The sequence below is a fragment of the Natator depressus genome, chromosome 8 (genome assembly GCF_965152275.1).
Source record: "Natator depressus isolate rNatDep1 chromosome 8, rNatDep2.hap1, whole genome shotgun sequence".
Lineage (NCBI taxonomy): Eukaryota > Metazoa > Chordata > Testudines > Cheloniidae > Natator > Natator depressus.
In genome coordinates this window covers 15422678-15445183 of record NC_134241.1, presented here as the reverse complement: position 1 = coordinate 15445183, position 22506 = coordinate 15422678, and the positions used below count along the sequence as shown (strand labels likewise).

At 41.6% G+C, this 22506-nt stretch overlaps 1 protein-coding gene across 5 annotated transcripts in view; it reads left to right on the top strand.

The window, feature by feature from the left end:
- The window catches only part of SEPTIN8 (septin 8), a 76358-nt gene that overhangs the window by 46299 nt on the left and 7553 nt on the right, over positions 1-22506 (top strand). For 3 of the 5 annotated variants that reach the window (XM_074960495.1, XM_074960494.1, XM_074960497.1), the window contains 5 exons: positions 4111-4272; positions 6846-6942; positions 8194-8362; positions 8631-8763; positions 10212-10402. In XM_074960495.1, coding sequence (XP_074816596.1) covers positions 4111-4272; positions 6846-6942; positions 8194-8362; positions 8631-8763; positions 10212-10402 — 752 coding nt within the window. Of the gene's footprint in view, positions 1-4110; positions 4273-6845; positions 6943-8193; positions 8363-8630; positions 8764-10211; positions 10403-14934; positions 15342-19825; positions 19947-22506 lie in introns of those variants that run through there. The other 2 variants (XM_074960498.1, XM_074960499.1) reach the window with 2 other exon arrangements.

Genomic DNA, 22506 nt, shown 5'->3' with positions numbered 1-22506 from the left:
TGTTCTTTTTGATTTATTAGACTTTTTCAATCTTTTTTTTTTTTTTTTGTAAAACAGACCAAACAAATTCTAGAAGCCACCATATAAAGCAAGTACCAAAAAGAACTATCCATCAGAAAAGACCAAGATATTTTACATAGTCATGGATTCCTCTGTGCATTAACAGCAATATTCCCGGCACAGGGATTCTTATGACACGCATCAAAACAAAAAAATAATAAAATGAAGGAAATCAAAGCCAAGAGGGAAAAGAGTAGGGGAAGAGAGTAATAGACAAAGAGGACAGGGGAGGGGGAGGGGGAGAGTGTGTGCGGGGGTTACCTCCTGCTTTTCATCCAGGCCTCCCATATAGATCGTTAGTAGACAAGTTCTTGGAAAGTGAAACCCAGTTTGAAGGGGGTGACATAATCATTGTAACAGGACACTTTCTGATACCTTTCTGATGCCCTTTTTTTTAAAAAACAGCTGTACATATTTTTGCCAGGTGTCAGGAAAAGTTGGAATAATCCAAGACTAATTTAACTGAAATACCATTATCTTTTTGCTGTTAGCTAATTGCTGGCATTCATATTTGTATTGGCTGCTGATTGTTGGACGTGTCATCTATTTAAAAGCCTCTTGGATCTTAAATTGTGGAGCAGAGGATTCTCCTTGATTTGCCTTTTCAAGGCAAACAGTATCTGATCAGCGGGGATTAGAACCAAATCCTAGGAGCCTTGGCTTTCACTTTATCTGAGCAGTGCAAGGGCCCCGGAAAATACCAGGGGAAACAGCTGTTAACACAATCTCTGCTTCCTCATCCCCACTGGAAGGGCATACCAAACTGTGTGGGGCCCTTTGCCTCCTGCATTGTTATAGGTAAAAGGCTGAGCCTAGCTAATGCTGTTAGAAGAGGAGGACCTGTTGTCTCTGATAGGGTGACCCGACAGCAAGTGTGAAAAATCGGGACGGGGGTGGGGTGTAATAGGTGCATATATAAGAAAAAGGCCCAAAAATCGGGACTGTCCCTATAAAATCGGGACATCTGGTCACCCTAGTCTCTGACTATGTGGTCAGATTAGACTGTTTAATATTAATAAAGAAAGCTGAGCCAAATTGATCCCTGGTTTGGGTTTCAATGTTCTAACCCTTCCTTAGCTGCTATGGGATGTATTGTCAGAGAGAGTCCCAGGTTCTGATCCTTTCCCTGGAGGATTTGGGTTGTTGAGAAGAGAGTATGTTGGGAAACAGGCTGATTAAACTGTCCAAAAATGGAATGACTAGACAATGTTTCTGAAAGCACAAGCCCTGCTTAATTGTCAGCACAAACTGACAGAAATGCTGGAGGGTGCAAAACCTCATACAGTCTGCCCTGGGCTTTCCTCCCAAGGTCATTCTTTCTTCCACACAGGGCCTCATACCAGACCTGGAGAGACCACCACTGGGAGTCCTGGGTCTACTCAGTCCTTTCTCTCTCTGCTCAGATGGTTAACAAGATAGCCCGTTGTGTTGTTGGTTTTTTTCACAAGAAGGACATTTGGCCACTGGCAACTGGAACAAGATGGACAGACTGCTTTCCAGGCTGTCTGTCTGTCATAGGCCCCTGTTGCCATAGTGTCTGAATGATATGTTTATCCTTCCAACACTGCTGCAAAGTGGCGAAGTGTTATCCCATTCTATAGATGGGGCTCTGAGGCACAAAAAGAATAAGGGCTTGTCTATGCAAGAACATTCTGGAAAGTTAATCTTTATTAACTAATGGTACGAATTTAAAGTGGATTAGTTAAACCTTTGGAAATGAATTAAGCTCAATTGAACTAAAGACACTCTAATTCTGAATCAGTGTGTCCCCCACAAGGGTTTAATGTGGTTTAACTAAACCACCTTAGCAGTTAACTCGGATTAACTTTCCTGCGGCTATGTCTTCACTAGAAGTGCTGCAACTGCGCTGCGTAGTGCGGACGCTCACTACAGCGATGGGAGAGGTTCTCCTGTTGCTGTAGTTAATCCATCTCCCCAAAAGAATTCTTCTACCGACCTAGCGCTGTCTATACTGGGGTTTAGTTTGGCTTAACTACCTCATATCCCTGGGTGATGTAGCTGGATCAGCCTAAGTATTTAGTGAAGACCTGGCCTTGGTGTAGAGAAGCCCTAAGTGACTTGCCCGTGGTCACGCAGGAAGTCTGTAGTAGAGCAGAGAATTGAACCTGATTCTCCCAAGTCCCAGGTTATCAGCCTAACCACTGGACTATCCTTCCTAACCTCTGGTTCTAGTCAGGCGAAGCTTGGGACTGAGTAGCAAAGATCTCATAGGACAGGACTGAGGTATGTGGTAAGAGCTGGGCAGGAGAATTTGCCAGAGTCCAGCTAGCACTGTTTGTTGTTTACTTTCATGAGTAGTAACATCACTACAAAAGCCTAATATGGGAAAATATCATTATGGGGCAGCTAGCGAATTGGGTCACTTTTTTGATCCAATAAGTGGTCTCCTTTTCTACCAGCAAGTTAAGCAGGGGGATGACATGAAAGCTGTGGAAAGCCACCTAGCAAGCTACAAAGAGATTCAGAGCTGGGAGAGCAGCCTCGTTTATTTTAATGGCCGTCGATAGACAGACTAAGCGGCAGTTTTGAATTCCAACCTCTGTAGGTCAAAAATGTGGGAAGTAGAAAAACATTAGGTGACAGATCAGACTTTCCCTTAATTTGTCTGGAGTCTGGTGTTTCCCTGTTTGGAGTATGGAACCAGTGAAGAATTTTTCAGTGGTGGTTAGTAACATGGAATTTGGCATTTCTGGGCAGAGGGAAATTATTTAGAAGCACTTGCTGAAACGGGTCCCACTTCCCAGGAAGCACTTGCCATTCACCACCAACAGCTGCCACCTCCTGTATCCCAGAGGACACAGACAGGTCTGTAAACTGATTTTCCCTACCCCCCCCCCCCCCCCCGTCTCCAGCTGCCTTCAGACTCCGTGCGGTCTAGCATCAGACACATAGCACCTCCAAGGGTGGCCTATAAAAGCCCCAGACATCACAAATCATTCACAACTGGCTGCCTTTCCTTGTGCCAGGTCCCCCAGAGAGAAAGCAAAGCCTGTTTTCTCACTTCCCCCAATTCTCCCCTTCCTCCCCCTTAGTGCTCTCTCCTTCACCAACCCTCCAGAGGGAGAACATGAGAGGACTTTCCACCCTAACCCCAACACTGCAGGCTTCTGCACAGTGTTAGATGATAGTGAAATGGCTTCCTGCCTGAGAAATGTAAAAACGGCCCTAGGTTTTGCTAGACTGGGCTATACAGTGAATGTGAATGACTTTCTCTCCCTGTGGAGTTTAGCGCAGCTGTGGGAAATGGCTTTGCAGAACCCGGTGTGAGGTAACTGTACAGTGTTTGTTTTGGGTGTGAGCTGCTGATGTGAAAACACTGTTAAGTAACGCCAAGCGTAAGAACGCTGGCATTTCACAGCTGAGTGTCATTTCCCAGTCACTCACTTTATCTGCAGGAGACACACACAGTGTGGCACTCAAGGAGAGTTTTAGCAAGTGTTAAACTAAATTGCTGCAAAGATTCTGACAGCAAGTCCCTGCTCTTCCCCCATTGAATCACACTGTCTCATTTCACACTCTCTCTAACATTTCAGGGATGAAATGGCCTAAACAAGACAATAGTGAAGCACAAAAGTATAAGCTTTATTGATCATGGCTACGCCTACGGGAACTACCAAAGTCCTGTCCCAGCACTCACTGGGCTAAGGCTAAAACCAGATAATGTCTTGTCTGATTTTTTGCTTGTTACAGAGGGTTTGATCTACTCGTCGTCCACATTAATCAAAGGGCATTTGTCCTTTAACTTCTCCAGGAGTTACTGTTGCAGAAAACATAGTTAGATGGTGGCATCCTACACCATCCAGTGCTTAGCTGTACTGGGGCTGCTGCCTGTCTTATTACATGCAAAGTGTGTGGCATATTAAGAAATTTAAGGTGGCCGTCCAGGTGGCACAGCTATTGTTAAGAGGGTCAGTGCCATAGCGGCTCAAAACCCATCAATATGCTGCTCAGCTAGGGACAATGATTGGCTGCTGTTCCCAGATCTGCCCGATAATGGTTCCCCTGGTTTCTCCCCTACTCCCACTATAGGTGAATATTATCCCCATCATCGCCAAAGCAGACACCATTTCCAAGAGCGAGCTGCACAAGTTTAAGATAAAGATAATGAGCGAGCTGGTCAGTAACGGAGTGCAGATCTATCAGTTCCCCACCGATGACGAAGCTGTAGCAGAGATCAACTCCGTAATGAATGTGAGTATTGCTGCTTATTCCCTTTCCTCTGAATATTGTAACAAAAGAAACTGCTGGACAACGACACATTTTAAAGTGGGTCTTCAAGGGGGTTGTGTGGATACTAGATCTGTTTTAAAGATGAGCAGTGCATCTGACAGAGGCCTAAGGCTACTGCTAAAGAGAGGAAGAGACTATTTTGTTTGTGCCTTTAAACCTCACTGTACAGGAATTTAATTAAAGTGTGACTGTTACTTAATCTCATACAGCTCTTATGAGAGGCCATGTTCTGCTCTAAAATAGATTGCATGCTGATATTTCAAGGCTGGGTTTGCAGCATGTCGAAATATGCTTTACAAATTTTTTTGGTTTTTAAATGTTTAGAAAAAATTAGAAATTTTCTGACTTTAGGGATGAGAAAAGGGAAAAGTGTTCAGTTTTTTGTAGTTTGGGAGTTTTTTCCATCCCTTTTTCAGAAGCAAAATGAAAAAGGAGAAAATGGAGAAGAGTTGAAGGGAGAGGAGAAAAACTGAAACGTTTTTGAGTTTAAATGTTTTGTTGAAGACTCAGTAGATTTTGAAATGGAAACTTTGTGCCGAAATTGTTCATCTTTCTTTCTTTCTTTCTTTTTTTTTTTTAAAGGCCATTTTTCATGGTGGGGAGGGGAAGCTTTGAATTAAAAATTTCAACCAGCTCTAGTTTAGAGTCTCCTAAACCAAGGAAGCTAAATAGATTGAGCCCAACTTAAAATAAAAATAGGGATGATTGTACTCTGCTGTGGTGTTGGTTTTTTTAAAGGCCAAATTCAGCCCTGGTTTAAATGAGTGTGAGTCTTGCTAATTTCCATGAACTGGGCTATCTGAAATCTGAATTGCGCTTTTGAGTAGAGTTGGTTGAAATTTTTCATCTGAAATGGTGTGTTTTGGATTTTTTTTTTAACTAAAATTGGCTTTTTCCACAGTAAATTTCTATTTTTGATTAAATGTTTTGGTCTCTCACCAAAAAAATAAAAATGGAAATTGGGTCGGGGGGTGGGTTCTGGCAACCCAAAACTGAAAAAAATTGGGCAAAAATTTGCAATGAAACAAAAACGTTTGCCCCATTGGTTGAAATATTTTGGGTTTTGGTTGCTGATTTTTATTTTTTATTTTTATTTTTTGACAAAAAACTGAAAAATGCAGAAAAATGTTGATGAAAATGAACATTCTTTTGCTTTCATCAAAGTTGTTCATGGGGAAAGGAAGAGGGAACATTTCCCCATGAGTTCTACTTTTGAGTGTACTTCCTTTTAATAATTAAGGACCTCTGTTAGCCCCTCCCCTTTGAAATCCCTGGGAAGCAGACCAAGATTGCAGTACGTTTAACAATGTGGTGAACTCTGGATACTGGCTGTAACTGGGAGCATAATACCTACCTGCATCCGGTACCACTATAATACCTAGCTCCTAGTGTTTTCTGTGCTCCTTATTCCAGCAAAGCTCCCATTGACTACTGAGAGCTTTGCTGGCAGACCAGCAGGTAATCGAACCAGTCTTGTACCTATCACAGTAAAACCCTGCATGTGCTGGTGTTTGGGGAAGATCAGTTGTCTGGTGCTTAGGCAGGAGGGGGTGCAGTGTGTGGCTGGGTGGTCATTCTGTGCTGGTAAGTGCCATAACACTTATTGCAGCATGACTTTCCAGCTTCCAGCATCAGTACCACGACGGAGGAAAGAAGCGGTGATGTGAGGAGAGTAGTGAGAATGTAACACATGTTCTCTAATTGATATTTGCCTCGGGATGGGACAGAGGCACTGAGTGCTTGTAGCTCTCTCTGTAAGGAGACATTCAGTCATTTGTGCTGGGAGAAGGGAAGATGGGAGCTACTCTGCAGGCTGTGTCCAACAAACACTGTGTGTGCTCAGCCAATGGCCTCCTTTACTGCGCTTACAAAGCTGATGATGTCGTCTTGATGCCGTGTTCCCTAAACATGTTGTGATTTCCACTCCCACACACACACTCCTCGACACCATGTCTCTAATAACTAAGATGTGTGATGTGTCCTGCCAACGTCCCATCCTGTGCCTTCATGTGAGCTGCTGTGCAAATCGCCACTAACAAATGTCTTTGTTTTTATGTTCTTCAAAGAAGGCATTGTCCCACCCTCTGTGTGCGGATAGGGCTTAGCACACTGGGGATGCCACAGCCATAAGAACAATCTGGCAGAGAGAGGCCTCTACTTGCTCGCCATGGAAGCCAGTGACGCTTTATGTGTTGGGAACAGCTGTAGTTTGGAAGTAACTGTCCAGGGCATTAATAAAATCTCTAACTGACTCAGTGCCAAAGCCGGTACCCGAACCTGCTGTGCCATGCTCTGGCTCCAAGTCGCACTGCAGAGCTCCACGGCAACCAGGTGTTGGGCATGCAGGGTGCCCTATGCCATTTCAGAGTGGAGATTGTTTTCACTCTGAGTAACAAAGATTCTGCGCTCAAGAGAAATGATTTTGAAGCAGATTTTGTGCCTGAGCGAGAAGAGGCTCATGGCAGCTTTGTAAGACTGATGCTTGTGAGAGACTCGAGCGTGTGCACTGAATCCCTGGGCTGGTTCTGTTTCAGGCTCATCTGCCCTTTGCTGTTGTGGGCAGCACGGAGGAGGTGAAAGTTGGAAACAAGCTGGTGAGAGCTCGTCAGTACCCATGGGGGGTGGTGCAAGGTAAGAAAGTCAACAGCAGGGCACGTTTCAGAGCTGTGAAGCCCCTCGGCGTGTGTGTATGCTCACGCTCTCTCCTGCATGTCTCCCTCCTACCACCACGTCAGCGTGTTGGGCGCCAGGGCAAGAGACCTGAGGACTCTGTATCACCATTCAGGGCTCCTTTGTTGAATCAAGTTATCAGGTGCTTTAACCCTGCCTGAAGGTGCAGTGTGCTTATGGTTGGGTCATACCGGCAGGTGCATTCACTTTGCTCCAACCAGGCTGGAGCAGGTTCTGAGTCTCTTTCATGAGCAGAGAGAACTAAGCTCTGGGTCAGAGAAGTTCCAGCAGGGAAAACCTTAGGAGCAGCCAATTTTAGGGCGAAAACGTAGACTGAAGTTTATGTTGAGCTGTTGTTACCAATGAAACTCAAGCCTTGGAAGGAGGGTTGGCTTTATACAGTGTGTGGGAGCTCTTCTCAGAGCAGGGTGGGAACTCCAGCTGCTCCTGAGGGTCTTTCTGCTTCTCTCGCTTCCAGCGCCCCTTCCAGCAACGGTGGCTGTGTGCTGGATGCCTAGGTGGGGGACTGTAACCCTCCCTAGCTTGTTCAGGCTGCTTCCAGAGGCGTTCACTCAGTGTTGTGCTGGGATGATTAGTGCAGTACAAGTGCCCTCCCTCGAGCGCTGCTCCTCCTTATGGAGTCCCTCTCAAAACGCGTGCTGGGCAGTCTGGGCAGGATCGTTCACCTGAGCCCCGTGCCGCCGAATGTACAGCTCAGAACGGCAGATAGACCCAGGTTGAAGGGAAATGTATTTTTTCTGGGTTTTATTTCCTCTTTTCCCTGAGTGGGGCAGAGTCTTGGTGACAGAACCGCTCCCACCCCCCTTTGTGCACATGCCCTAGCATCCTTCTGTGACACCCATTTCCATGACCAGCAGTGTATGCGAGGCACCAAGTCCCATAGGTCGTCCCATTGAACGGCCATTAATTCCTTTGTGCTCATGACCCTAGCTCTCGGAAATGCTGTCCTAGCCCTAGAACCTTGCACCCTGGTAAGGAGCAGATTCCGGCCTATGCAGATTATTCCTAAACGGAAAGGCCCTGCTTCTGCAATGCTCTCCTGTTGGAAAGCTTCGCCCATTGCACCAGAGGTACACATTCCCTGAGAGAGGATCTCACTGGGGTTAAAATATCCTGCCCGTATGCTTGCAATCTTCCCCTCCCCTCAATCTCTCCCATGTTTGCTGAATTTCTTCCCTTCTGTTTAATCAGTCGAGAATGAAAGTCACTGTGACTTTGTGAAACTGCGAGAAATGCTGATTCGGGTCAACATGGAAGATCTTCGGGAACAGACTCACACCCGCCACTATGAGCTGTACAGACGATGCAAGCTGGAGGAGATGGGGTTCAAGGACACAGATCCTGACAGCCAGCCATTCAGGTGAGTGACCTTCATCTCCCCAATCCATTTCCAGTAGCATTCCAGTAGTAATCCTGCAAACCTTCCATCCACTGGAATCCCCATAGGCAGAGAGCTTGCAACATCAGGCCACTAGACTGAGACCTGCTAACATTGATTTTGAACCTCTCGGCTGATTAAGATATTTTTTCTCTTCTCCGTCCCCTCTGCCTTCAAGCAATTGAGAAGGGCATAGCCTTGCTAGTCACTATTGAATAATACTGTAGTGTCTCATTTGCTTTTTATCCAGCCTTCAAGAAACATATGAGACCAAAAGAAAAGAGTTCCTTGGTGAACTGCAGAAGAAAGAGGAAGAAATGAGGCAAATGTTTGTTAACAAAGTCAAGGAAACTGAATCAGAACTGAAAGAGAAGGAAAGAGAGGTGGGTGTATCAGAGATCTGCGAGACGAGCCCAAACCACCCGTTCAGCTCTGAGGTCCAGATGTGGATGAAGTGTGAGCTCTTGAAAGCTGTGAGCTGAGCACAGCGATCAGAGTCACGTAACTCCCTGAGTAGCCTACCCCAGCACCCGAGGGTGGGTCTCAAATATACGCAGTGGTATCTAGCTAGATGCTTACGTGGGCTCCATCACCGTGGGATCTGGACAGCTCACAAACGTTAATGAATTTATCCCTGCAGTAGCCCGGCATGGTAGGGAATGATTCCCCTTGTACAGATTGGGGAGGGAGGCACAGAGGATGACATTTTGAAAACCACCTAAGGGTATGTCCACACAGCATTTTGGAGCAAGCGGGAGTGAGTGGGAGCTCAGGCTCTGAAACCTAGGGAGTAGGCCAGAGATTCTCAAACTGGGGGTCGCTCAGGGAGTCACGAGGTTATAATGTGAGGGTCCTGAGCTTTCAGCCTCTACCCACAAACCCCGCTTCGCCTCCAGTATTTATAATAGTGTTAACTATTTAAAAATGTAGTTTTGTTTGATAAGGGAGGTCGCACTCAGAGGCTTGTTGTGTGAAAGGGTCACCAGTAGAAAACTTTGAGAACTACTGGAATAGGTGGACTTCAGAGCCCAAGCTCCAGCTCAAGCTGAAGCTGCAAAGTGCTGTATATACAACTAATTTTAGAACACTAGTGCAAGCCTGGCTAGCCGGAGCCTGTTGACCCAGGCTGGGGGGGATCACTCCAAAATGCTGTGTAGACATACCCTAAGTGACTTAGAAGCGTAAGTCCCATTGAATGTCAGTGGGGGCTTAGATTCTTCTGGAAATGTTATTCTCTGTCCTCCCTCCTCCCCATTCTGTACAATGGGAATAGTTGCGTAGGTCCCATTGAGGATCAGTGAGGTTATAGGCTCCTAAGCCACTTAGATGCTTCTGAAAATTAAGGCTTCTCAGAGGAGCTGAGCACCCACAGCTCTGGTTGACGCCAACAGGAGCTGTGAAAATCAAGCACTTACTGTCATGACTAAAATCACAGAGGAAGCCTGTGGTAGAACCTGGAACTGAACTTCTGTCTTTTGAGTCCTAATCCAGTGCCCTGGCCCTAAGACGTCCTTCCCCTCTTGCTGTTATACATTATAATGAGTGGTTAGAGAGAGAGACTGAGACAGACAATGTTGAGGTTGTCATGTTGGCTTGCCCTTTACGTGCAAAGGCAAGTAATATGCAAAAAGCAGGTAGTTTAGGCCCCTGTCTGGCAGAGAGAGCAGCAATGTCAGACCCTGAGTCTTGTGTTGAAGCTCTATGACCTCAGTGGGACTCTGCACAGCAGTAAGAGTCTGTGATTGCTGCTCCGTGGTGAGAAGTGGGGCCTGGGGCAGTAGCCCAGCAGACGGTCGTGGAGGCAACGCTCATGGAGTCTGTCTTCTACCAGCTACACGAAAAGTTTGAGCATTTAAAGAGGATACATCAGGAAGAGAAGAGGAAGGTGGAGGAGAAGAGGAGGGAGCTGGAGGATGAGATGAATGCCTTCAACAGGCGGAAATTAGCAGTCGAAACCCTGCAGTCTCAGTCCTTGCAAGCTACTTCACAGCAGCCACTGAAGAAGGATAAAGACAAGAAAAAGTAAGCGGTTTAATTTGAACCTTTTTCAGCCATTCAAAACATTTTATTCTTTCAACAACTTGGTCGTTTTAGACAGAAACAAACACAATAAAACACCACACAAATGAAGCTGTAAAGCTAGTAAATTAAAGGGGATTTTAAATCTTAAACCAGCATTCTTCTGATCCTCCTGAAAGGGTCCGGTTATATCTGCCCCCTATAGAAGCCTTGGTGACTGGAGAGAAAATGGACCTGTCCCTTTTCAGGCCTGTTAAAAATGAGAATCAGGTGACATTTATGCCCACCTCCTTGATGGCTGGTTCCAGGGACTGGCTTAGCCTGTTTAGCCTCAGGGAAATGCGTTGTCTCTCTTTCACAGGAGAGGGAAGAGGAGGATTCCAGAAAAAACAAATAGTGCAGTGTCCTTCAGGACTGGCCTCAGGCAGTGCAATAACATTATTGTGAGCTGCAGGGTTTGGGACTGTGTCTGTAGGATGCTGAAGGGCTGTTGGCTTTGCTGGACAGTAAAGAGTTAAAAAAAGAAAAAAGGGCAGCTAAAAATGAAGGGACAGTATGAATGCATCGTGGCCTCTTGGGTCTTGTTCCTGCCTATTTTGAATCACTGACCTTTAGATATGAGAAGATTTTTCTTCTACCCTATGAGCCAGATTCTGGTACCTCTGTGACTGGCCTCTTAGCATTCCCACTGAGTTCAGTGGTAGTGCTTCTGGCATAAGGGTGCTCATCAGTCGGAATAATGGTTTTCAGAATATAGCCCTATGCGAGTGACAGGGGGAAAGAGAAAACAAGTGAAAGAAATGGTCTGCTCCTGCTCCCCTTGAAGTCTGTCTTCAGTGAGTGCAGGATAGGGAACAAAATGGAAAAGGGGTCACCCTACAAACTGCTATACTTCTCCACTGTTCTAACATCTTACGCTGTTTTCTCCTGCAAGAGGAACTTAAATATTCTCTTTATGTTCCATCAGATCCAGAGCAAGCTGGTGGTAACAGTAACTGATAATTTTGATGATAGAAAGATAAAGAACAGGTGTAGCAATCATAATTCAAGTTTACTCTTGACAACAGGGCTTTCAGGTTTGAGATTGCCTATGAAATATTGTGCTACAAGCGAATATATTATCTCTGTAATGCTAACTACAGTACAGTATGCACTAACACTTCACTAGGTAGTTTGTTTCCTCCCAGGGAGGACTGTTTCTATTATTTAATGTGTTTACTTTGGATTAACATTTTCCTGGTGCGGTAAAAACCAATTCTGGTGCTGTCCTGCATGCTTTGTGCGCATCCGACCTGCAGCTAGAATACAAGCACTGATTATAAAATATTATATTATAATAAAAGGATCATCCGTTCAAATGTAGTGCAAATTAAGGCCCACGTGCTTGTGCATCTCTGAGATCTTTGGGCTAAATTTATTTCAAACCTTCAAATGTCAGCCATGATTTTGCATGAAAATGATTGAATAACATCATGGGGCTTTTTAGACAAAAGACAAGGGGCCGAATTCTGTCCTCAGTTACACTTGTGTAAACTGAAACTGACGTAAGAAAGATCAGAATCTGGCCCCGCCCTTACAGTATAAAGAATCTTTAAGACTTGATACTCTGCCCTTGGATATAGTGCGTATAGTCCATGGCTGAATAGCCGCCTTTGTTGCAGCTCTGAGTGTTGCATAATGTTCTGTACATCTTGTGACTGGGGGATGCTACTAAATGTAGTTCAGGCCATCACAGCTTAGTGTGTTGATTTGATTACATAGCCTTCAGGACCTGGGAGTTATAATTAATCATCGTTAGCAATACACAGTGTGGCCTTGTTGACCAGCTCTGCTCGAGAGCTGTATCGATACAGGAATAACATGTTGAGTTGCATCTTGTCCTGATTGTGTGAGTCAATGTAATAGAAGAGGATGCTGCAGATAAAGAGGGAGGTACCTTAAAGTATGAGGGGGAGTTTGCAGGCCTGCCTACTGTTTGACGAGCACCCAAATTCATGCGTGCATTTAAAATAAACATTTAAATCCTGGGTGACTTAGCACTTGCTGCCTCAGCTTCTCGCTCTCATAATTTTGCAGTATTTATTATCTCATTAAAAAAACACAAACATGCTAATTTACATATACTTTGACTTAATTTATTTGAATATGGGACATGAGCTAATTGCATTCCCCATCAGCGGTAGTGTTGGTGGCCATACTCTGGCCAGGCAGAAGCCAGATGGGTTCGCATCTCATCCATGATGCATTATCTAGCTCTCCATTTAGAAATAGATATCATATGCTTCATTATTTAGCAATCGATCTGAGATGTGATTTGAAACTCCCTCGTTATTAGCACATGACTGAATAGTCTGAGTTTTGCCACTGTCATTACAAGGTGGTTACAGTCAGAAATGGGACTGTGTAAAAATGACAACAGATTAACTGAGAAAGAATCTGACTGAATAAATTACAGACTATTTATTCTGGCTGACGTAAGTACTTCTGAACGCACGGGTGGGACACTGAGCTGGATTCTTTTGTGGTTTGTGCATCGAGAGGTTTGATAAAGAAGTTCCAGTTGTGGGGGCTCTAACTGTGACTAAAAAACCTGAAAGATTCTATCTTGAGTCTCAGATTCCAGGTTCAGTTTGGCATTTTGAAAAATACCACCTTTTTTTACTTGTACACCTGCTGCAGAAGTCATTGTGAGACAATGAATATGGGGGCAAGTTCCAGAATGCTGTTTGTACAAAATAGCAAAATGTTTTCTGCTCAATCAGGATTGCGTGGTACGGAACGTAAGAATCTCGAGCTGGAAAAGGTTCCATTCACCATTGCCTGCCAATGCTCTTACTTTTTAAATATTTTGTCTGGAATGGTATTCCCATCCTTTTTTTTTTTTTTTTTTTTGGTAATACCGTTATTGCATATCCATGTGGAGACAGGAGGGAGAGTGTGGAAGAGCATTAATGTAGCCTTATGTCTCAACCCATCCCACCCAGCTCTGCCCCTATGGGGACTGTTATAATTACAGCTGGCCAGCAATTTTTTGAGAAAAGAAAGGGTCGGTTTGATGAGTTTCCTGACTTAAAAAAATGTTGGAAAAAACATTTTGAAATTGTTGAAACATCCCCTTTCGACATTATTTAAACGAAAAGTTTTGGTTTTTTGGGTCAAAATGACTTTTCCTTTCAAAATGTAACTTAATTTATGCTAAACTTTTTTTTTTAAAAAAAGAGAACAAGTTGAAGTTGAAATGAAATGTTTTAATTAAATGTTTTTGATTGACCCCCCCCAAGAAACCATTTTTTAAAAAAATTTGTCAGTTCATGAAAATTTTGAGATTGATTTTTCATCCTGATTTGGGATGGGAAAATTTTTCAAAGTCTCCTGGAATGGAAAAACAGTTTCCTGCCCAGCCCAAGTTATAATATGCTTAGTAGTAAACATTTTTCAAGAGGACTAGGAGATTTAGCAACACAAGACCCACTGAAATTAATGGGAGCTGTGTGTTTAAATTCTTAATTATCCGGTGTCTTTAATTTGGGATGTTTCACCAAAAGCATAACTAGCAAAGTGCCAGAACCTTGATAGTTTTTACCTGTGCAAACAGCGACCTCTGGTGGATACTACTGAAAACATGCTTCGATGCCTATTCCTGATTGTGTTGTTGGGTTGTCACATATTTTAGTATGATTTTAGAGCAGTGCTTTTCATATTAACCTTGGGAAAGGGGTATGTGTGTGGAAAACTTCAGTCAGGCTGACACTCTATAAAGCTGAATCTGTAATTAGTACAGAGCACTATCACACAAGAGACCTGGGTTGGATTTGCAGAGTCTGGATTCCTGCTCCCTTAACTGACAAAGGCTGACGGTCCAGTTCTGTTATGCTGAACTTGTGCAGTCATTTACACCAGTGAAAAGAGAGAGTAAAATGCCACCAACTCATAATGGTAGTGTTCTACGCTCCCTGACTACCCAAGGTGCAGGGATTGGGAAATCAGGACCCGAGAATGCCACAAAGGATGCTTCCTCAACCCATTTGGTGGATGTAGGAGTGGTGTCTGAACAGAGGACCATCCGCCTGTTCTTGAACAGATAGATCTTCTGTTGGCCTCTGGGAGCAGGAGATAAGTAAGCCCAGGGAGAAGGAATGGGGAGATAGAATAGGAATCCTTGGCGGAAATGCTTTACTAATTCTGTTTCATTGAAGTTCTTGTAAGATGGCTCATTAAATCTGACATTTGATTTTAAATTTCTATAGAGTTAATTTTTTTTCATAGCTTTGATTATTAAAATCAGGAATCGGGGATTAAGGATTGCAAATAATCAGATAAAATGTTTCAACAAGGAGGCTGGCTTTCACAAATGCAATTGTCAGCCAGATTATGCTTCGCACCACCTTTAGTTTAGGACGCAGTTAGCAAGTCCTGAAATGCCAGATCTGTGGTCTCTCGTCTTCATTGTATATGTTTTCTCTAGAGTTTGCTTTTGTTTAATTTCCATAACATTAATCCATGCTGTTTTTGTTTTATGTTTTTGTTTCTTTCAGTTAATCACACGCAGGCCAAGAGTGGACTTTGTACTTTCATGTGTTAAGTTGCGCGAGTTTCCTACCTTGTGTTACTTCTGTCATAACATTGTGTGAGTGGACCAAAGTGAAAGAGAAAATGAGCCTCTTCAGTGTTTACAGTGTAACAATGTATTGTTATCTGTACAGGATTTATGAATAGTTTTTAAGGAAGTAAACGTCATATTGTGTAAATTTTCTGACACAAAGTCAACTAATCCTGAAAATGAGCAGGCTTGTTTTGTTTCAGACCTGATGGGCAAACATCCACTTGTAAAGTGACCATAATTGTTTTATCAGAACTAATATTACTAATTGATAGTTACTTTACAGATTACATTAATTTTTACTGCTTAATGGGGCTCCTGATTTGATTTTTTTTCTACATTTGTTATGAGTAGTGTGAAGAACACACTTTTATTTTTCTAACAAAAGTCACAACTTGAATAAGTTTAGAATTGAAAACAACGCTTTGAATTTCCTAAGAGGTCCCAAGTGCTCTAGGCTGAGTAACCTACTCTCAGGTAATTTTTTTAAAAAAACCTAATTTCTCTAAACACTTTGTGCCATGCATAATATAAAGAAAGTGGCAATACAAGTCCTATGACAATGTTTTGATTTTTCTTTACTGCTAACATGGAACATTTAAATAGGAAATTTTTTCCTTTCCTTAGGGTATGTTATATTATGTGGAACGATGGGATTTTTGTACCTCCACTTGTAACTTAACCAGTGTGTTTTGCTGTCAAGATGTTTGATCATTCATCTTCAACTTTTAAATTGTTTCCAGTGTAAAAAAATATACCCATAAACAGATGTGTAATGAATACAAGCAGCCTGATTCTAAGCGGGGCTACGTACTCCCAAGTCCCATTAGTCCCCTCCTCTCACAAATTTTTCTCTTTAACACTATTTTGATATTTGGAAACCACTGTTTAGCCCACAGGGCTGTATAGGGAACAATACTATTTCAAGCAGTGGCCAATGGCCCACCCTTTGCATGATGTAGGCAAGGCAGTTGGTGACTGTGGGTGTGTTAGGTAGATTGTCCCTTTTCATTTAGACACAGTTGTCTTAGCTAAAAATAGTTAGACTCAAAAATTCCTTCCGATAATGGGCTAAAAGAAAACAAATGTTTTATACTAGCTCCCACTTAGTGCCTTTAGAGTTTTGGTTAACCGTTTCAGCAAACACTGGCTAATTAGGTGTTGATTGTGAGCATGTCCATTTTATTTAGCATTCATTTCTTCTAATCATTTTTAGAGATCTCTTAGTCTTTAAACAAATGTGCTGGCAAATTCCTTATTTGACTTTTTAAAAAATGGTGTATAGCCTTGTAATCTGAGCCTTTAGCAGGTCTGTTCAGAGGTAGCATTTAGCTGTATTGTATACTGAGGTTCTTCAACTTGCATATCCTGATAAAGCAGCTTTTTAAATACATGCTCAGGTGTTGAAATATTTTCTTACAGATGTTGGCCTTTTATATGAATATATTGAAAATCATGTCACAGTATTACTTGATATTTGTAAGTAAGAACCTCATGAAAATTATACAGGTACTTTTAAAGACAGGCCATTTTAAAAAGAAAGAGAGTTAATAGAGAGTATTAACACTTATTCAGGACTTTGCTGAGATCTGACCATTTAATTTTAAGGCTGTGCCTCTTTAAACTAAATATATTGTAAAGAATAACTGTCAAATGTTGAGGGTTAATATGTTTTTTAGAATAGATGCTCAAAGAATATAGCATATTGTTACATACACGACAATCCTAGCACATGATTGGCTGAAAATAGTCATGTGGCAAATTAGTAGAAAATCATGGTATTCTTACTCATGTGAGAAGTTCCATAAAGATCAGTGGACTAATCACATGAGTAAAGCAATAGCTTCTGGCTTATATTATTTTACCTTCTCAAAGGCCAACATTACTGAGAGTTGGAATAAAGTTAACTAATTAGATCACACATGCAAATGAATGCATTATGATTGGCTTTTCAGACAGTAGTTTTCTCCTGATCTCATGCTGCAGCCAACAAGATCATCTATGCAAATATTTTCTTCCTGATTGGCTCATCAGCAATCAGAATACTTTTATTCCTAGAGCTGTAACTATTGTTTTCTTAGTATGTTAGTTAAAAAAAAATAATGATGATAAAAATAAAAACTTAATATCCGTGGCCATAAGAGAGAGATTTCCAGATATTTCTGAAGACATTCAGAATGTATGTAATGATATATTAATTATTAATTATTATTATTATTATATATATACATTGACTTTATGTTGTGGTAAACATCATTGTCCTTTTAGTTAAATACTGACCTCAACTTTCCCTTGGTCATTATTAACCTCTTGAATTGATAGACCATAATATTCTCTCCCAACAGAAGTCAATATATGCTTCTTCTTTTGTTAGTACTTGATTTTTATTTTTGCCTGAGACCAAATTTAAATGTTTGGTGCATTAAGGTAGTTATGTACTTGCTTTTTATTTAACAAGTTATCAATATAATGTGACACTAATCTCACTCCAAGCTGAAGATTTACCTCTTGTGTTGTAGGCTAGAAGAAAATAACGATTGCTTCAGAAATTATACCCAAAATGAGCAATCCAATTAGAATATTTTTTCTGGTTATTTTTTTAACATACATCTGTAAAATGCTGGCATTAATGGAAAAGTTATCCATTTCCTATCATTTAAACACCCATTACCATGTATTTTTTCTGCTTTTTAAGTTAAAATGTATTTTGGATGTCTCTTAATTTTATAAACGTTTTATGTGTGCATGGAGCAGGTTCCACACAGAAGTGGGTGCTGGGTTTTTTTGTTTTTAATTTGGCAAAAATATGGAGAAATTTGTGGAACTGCTCTTTTGGAAAGTTAACATGCTTCTCAGAAAGTGTTGCATTCATTCACTTTGTCATTCATACTGTTTTTTGACTTTCAATTATTTCTGTTCACTTTGTACTTATTTCTTTTATTAAATCTCACATTTATTTTGAGTTTTGTGGTGTCGTTTATTTGACAGTACTTTTCTAAAATTTCCATCTGCTGATAGCATCCTAATGAAATAATAGTGTAATGATTGCAAGCTTATCCAGATACAGTATTTGTTTTCTGTTATGGCTTTGAATTGGGCTCTCGATGAAATAAAAATAGCTAACTAGTAAATGTATCATATGGTGTACAAAAAGAGATGCTTTTCTATCTTGGGGAAAATTCTTAAGTACCAACTTATGTTTCTCTCCTATTGGGCAAATGCTGCTTTTTCAAGATGCTTATAAACAGTCTTCCACTGTGTAATTCTTTAAGAATAGATCTATCAGATGTTTCTCTGATGTAAAGTTGGCCAAACTGTCACTATAGGATCTCCATGAAAAGGTGGGGGATCTGGTCTTCTACTGACACTTCCTTTCAGTGTTAATGGAAGCTACATACATTTATGCAGGGGCACAACGTGCCCTTAGTTCACTCAGCAACCCTAGGAAACAAATACACAAAATTATTTTGGAGAGACTTGCTAATTAAAAATCTAACTGGAGTCCTTTTCTGAATGTATCTTCCATGGGGCCCTGCTAACTCTTAAATCAAATATAACTTGAGGAATGAGCGTCTCGATCTGTTTGTCCTAAGCTACTGGACTCAGAAATTACGGTTGCGCTTAAGAAGTAACAACCTTAATTCCAGCCTCAGGCAGACTTTGACCTTAACATGTGACACTAGCTCTGGTTGTGTTTTTGGCCAAAGCTGTCCTGAAACCCAGAGCTTTAAAAATAAAAACTGTTCCATAATAGTTGGTGTTTTGGGGATTTGAATGGATATGGGTGAAAGAAGGAAGGCATGTGCTGTGTTCTGATGACCATTGACCAACCTTTGATGGCCTTGATGGTACTATTGCCACCTGGCCTGGGAGCCCAGCCTGGATCACAGAGTTAGGAATTGTTAAGTGTTGGAGTTATTAGAATTAGATGAGTACACTTCCCACAGAATCCCAAGCAGATGGAAGTTGCAGCAAATGTGACTTAACCACATCCTGAACTGGAAATTAAGAAACTTTGGCCTATAAGGTCTATGTGTAAAGGGAGTGACGGAAGAGGGTACATAGTTCTCTAGTAGCTGCATTGGTAATAATTAATGGTGAACACTTTGTGACCTGGTAAAATATTTCTCAGGGTGGCTTCTCTCTCCCACAGAAGTAACCTTTATAATAATATTTTGCATTTCTGTACCACCTTCCAAGGATCTCAAAGCTTTTTTTACAGACAATGGTGAATGTTAAGCCTCACTACACCCAGATGAGTTAGGTATTATCTGCAGTTTATAGACTGGGAAAGATAGAAAACAAGAGATCAAACAACTGGTACCTAGGTCACACAGCAAACCTATATCTGGCTCTGCAGCAAAACCCAGGTTTCTTGCCTCCCAGTTCTGTGGTATTTAAGAGGGAGGAGTGTGTAGTGGTTAAGTGTATAAAGTCTCTAAGGCACAGACCGGTTTGGCCTCTTGGTACTTAATCTTAGAAAATTGTTTTTTCATTGAACTAGCTAATCTCCAGAGGTCCTCGGTTATGGCTAAACTTGAGTACAAGGGAAACGGGCTCCACGTTCCTTCTGTCTCTGTGGAATATCTTTATTTTGGATGATTTCTCCAGCATTACCAGTTGATCTAAAAATCCCAGTTCCAACATGAAATCTTCCGCAAATATGTCCCCGTTCAAGTCAGGGGTGCCTCGTGCATGCCTAGCGCTGCATGTTACCAGCCTATGTGCAACTTTAGGTTTTGTGCTACTTTGACCTTTTGTGCTCTCTACACTTGATGCAATTTACCTGCAACTTAAATATTGACTCTCTCTTGTTCTTTCTGTAGCTTTTTTAGTCTTCCCAGTGCCTGCTCCATAACATCAGGAAGACATGTTAATTAGAAGATTTATTAAGGCCAAAACATCTCATGCAGAAGAAATTAACTGGTGCTTTCACCTTTATGCTTGCAATATATTGCACAGAAGAGAGTATATAGCAAGAACTAAGATATACTGTATCTTTTGATTTGGACAAGTTCTTTTGAACAGGTTTCTTGATAAATGAAATCTAAGATACTCACTAAAAGATAAATTGCTAATTACGGCTAATGCATGACAAGCACTAAAACCAAGATACTAATCATCTCTGGGATTAAGAACCCATACAAAGTAGTCATAAGCATTTACACTGTTAAAGTTTCCAAGTAGCAGAGGAACCGTCTTGGTGTGTTAGCATGAATCAGATTTTCAGCTTGCTGCTTAAGCTGCCATTGTACAGTAATGGGAGTTTGATTTGTTCCTCTTAATTTGATTTTTGGATTGTAATTAGAGAAGTTTCTAATGTCCTTAACATATCAGATGGATTCTAATATTTCTTAGCAATAACTATTTTGTATAGTTTTTTAAATGTAGATTATCAGTGAAAACTTTTATAGCCAAAAGAATCCCTTTATTTGTTCAATTTTCCCAATGATAATACATGTGCCTCATGTTTAAAAATCCTCTCCTAAAACTTCCATTGTCCCCAATTTCTGTGCTTGCACCTGATTCTTCAGTTCCAGGTAATATTGGATTGTAATTCCAGAATCCTTCTCTATCTGCAAATAATCTGTTGATGCGTTGAGTGATAATGGAACCATTTTAAAGGACAACTAAATGTAATTAGTTCATGACGGGGTTAAGTTTTATGCACTAGGGCCTAAAGCTAGAAATCTGAAAAATGTAGAGTTCATGGTTGTAGGTTATATGTTTATGCCAGAGGGCCACTTCCCCTAAAAGCAAATACTGGTAAAAGGCTGCACTTTCTCTGCACCAAACCAAAAGTATAGAAATATACAGAAGCCCATTTTTCATTTTTGTTTAAAAACTTGCATAAACTAATTACAGGAATAATCTTCATTGCACCAAAGGTAGGTTTAATAAAAAGATGAATTGTGAAATGAATATATACTTTAAAAGTGTACTTTATAGTAAACCTAAATATGTTCAGTGGAAAAATGAAGCCATGTGTCCCAATTCATAACCTTAGCCATAAATCTAGTTCGCTTTACCCTGTTTGTCTCCTTTAAAATAGATAAGAATAAAAACCTGATAGAAACAGAGTGGGGCTACTAGGGAGCTGGTTACAGCTCCCTGATTTTCTCTCTCTGGGTGCAGGTTTACAGCAACATTGGTGCTGCTCTAAACTTTCCTAGCTATACACCAGATGGAGATAGCCAGAGCACATCCTGTTCTGGCCACTTTCCCTGCCCCAACACATGCCCTGCAGTAGGGCTGTGAGTAGGCAGGGGCAGGAGCTAGCTATGCTGGCCCAGTGCCTGCTGGGGGCTCCCTTCATCTGAGGGCAGTCCCTGGCAGGTGTCTCGAGGGAGGTTTCCACTCCCTTTGTAGCGCTTGAATGGTGCAAAGAGCCAAGTGGAGACAGTGAGCTGGGCCACAGAATGGAAAGAAACGTAGCTTTCTGTGATCTCCACAATATGCCAGATCTTGGAGTCTGTCGCGAAGTGCCCATTGAACAGAATGGGTCCAGAATTTGGATTAATGAGGAAATGACTGTGCATCTTGAGACAGGGATAGTGCATGTGTGCCGCTTGAGACAGGGATAGTGCATGTGTGCTCCAGAGAGGGCTCAGAGTTCTCATTGTCATGAACGCTCCCATCACCAGAGCATTGGGGTGCCTTTTACATACACTCAATCACAGAGATACATTTACTGAAAGTCACAGGCACATATCCTGCGATCCCCAGCAATGACCAAAGCAAACTCCCCGAGGTAGCAGATTAAACTGATGTAGAAGGAAACATTTTATATAAAGTATAATTAACGTGTGGAACGTGCTGTTGTAGGCTATTAAGACAAAAGAGCATAGTAGGATTCAAACAAGGATTAGGCGTTGATATGATATTGTCAGTTACACTAAGGAGGGTAAAAGTTGTAAGTAATATCAACCTCCCATGCTTCAAAACATAAGCCAACCACTAACTTTTTCCACAGGCACATTGCTGCATAATTTTCTATGTTGAGGTTTTTCACCTTCTCTTGAAGCATTGGTATTGGTCAGTTGTAGACAGGATATGGGACTAAATGTTATGACTGTTCTTATGTTACTGTTATTAAAGGGGGAAAATATTAGCCCATTGAAGCCATGTACTTTTGCTTCAAGTTTCAGCACCTCTGTTTCTTTCAGAAACCTGTGTAAGGGCAAATGAATTTTGAATCTCAAATCCTTCTTCTTTATTGCTCTGCTTCTGGATCTCTTCTTTGTCTGACCACAGGAGTTTCCTAATACGTGTAACTGTAAATTACCTTCTCTTTTAGATTAACTGCACGACGTATGCAGCAAGTAGTGATCAAAGGTTGGAATATTATTTGAAATGCCCTGATGCTACATTTAGATCTGATTGTTTGTAATATGCTTTATTAACTGTGGTATATAGCCAATCTCTGTGGCACACATTTAATGAAGGAGAAACGTGACCACATTGATGGGAAACTATTTCACTCTGTATGCATGTGCTTCTATGTTCA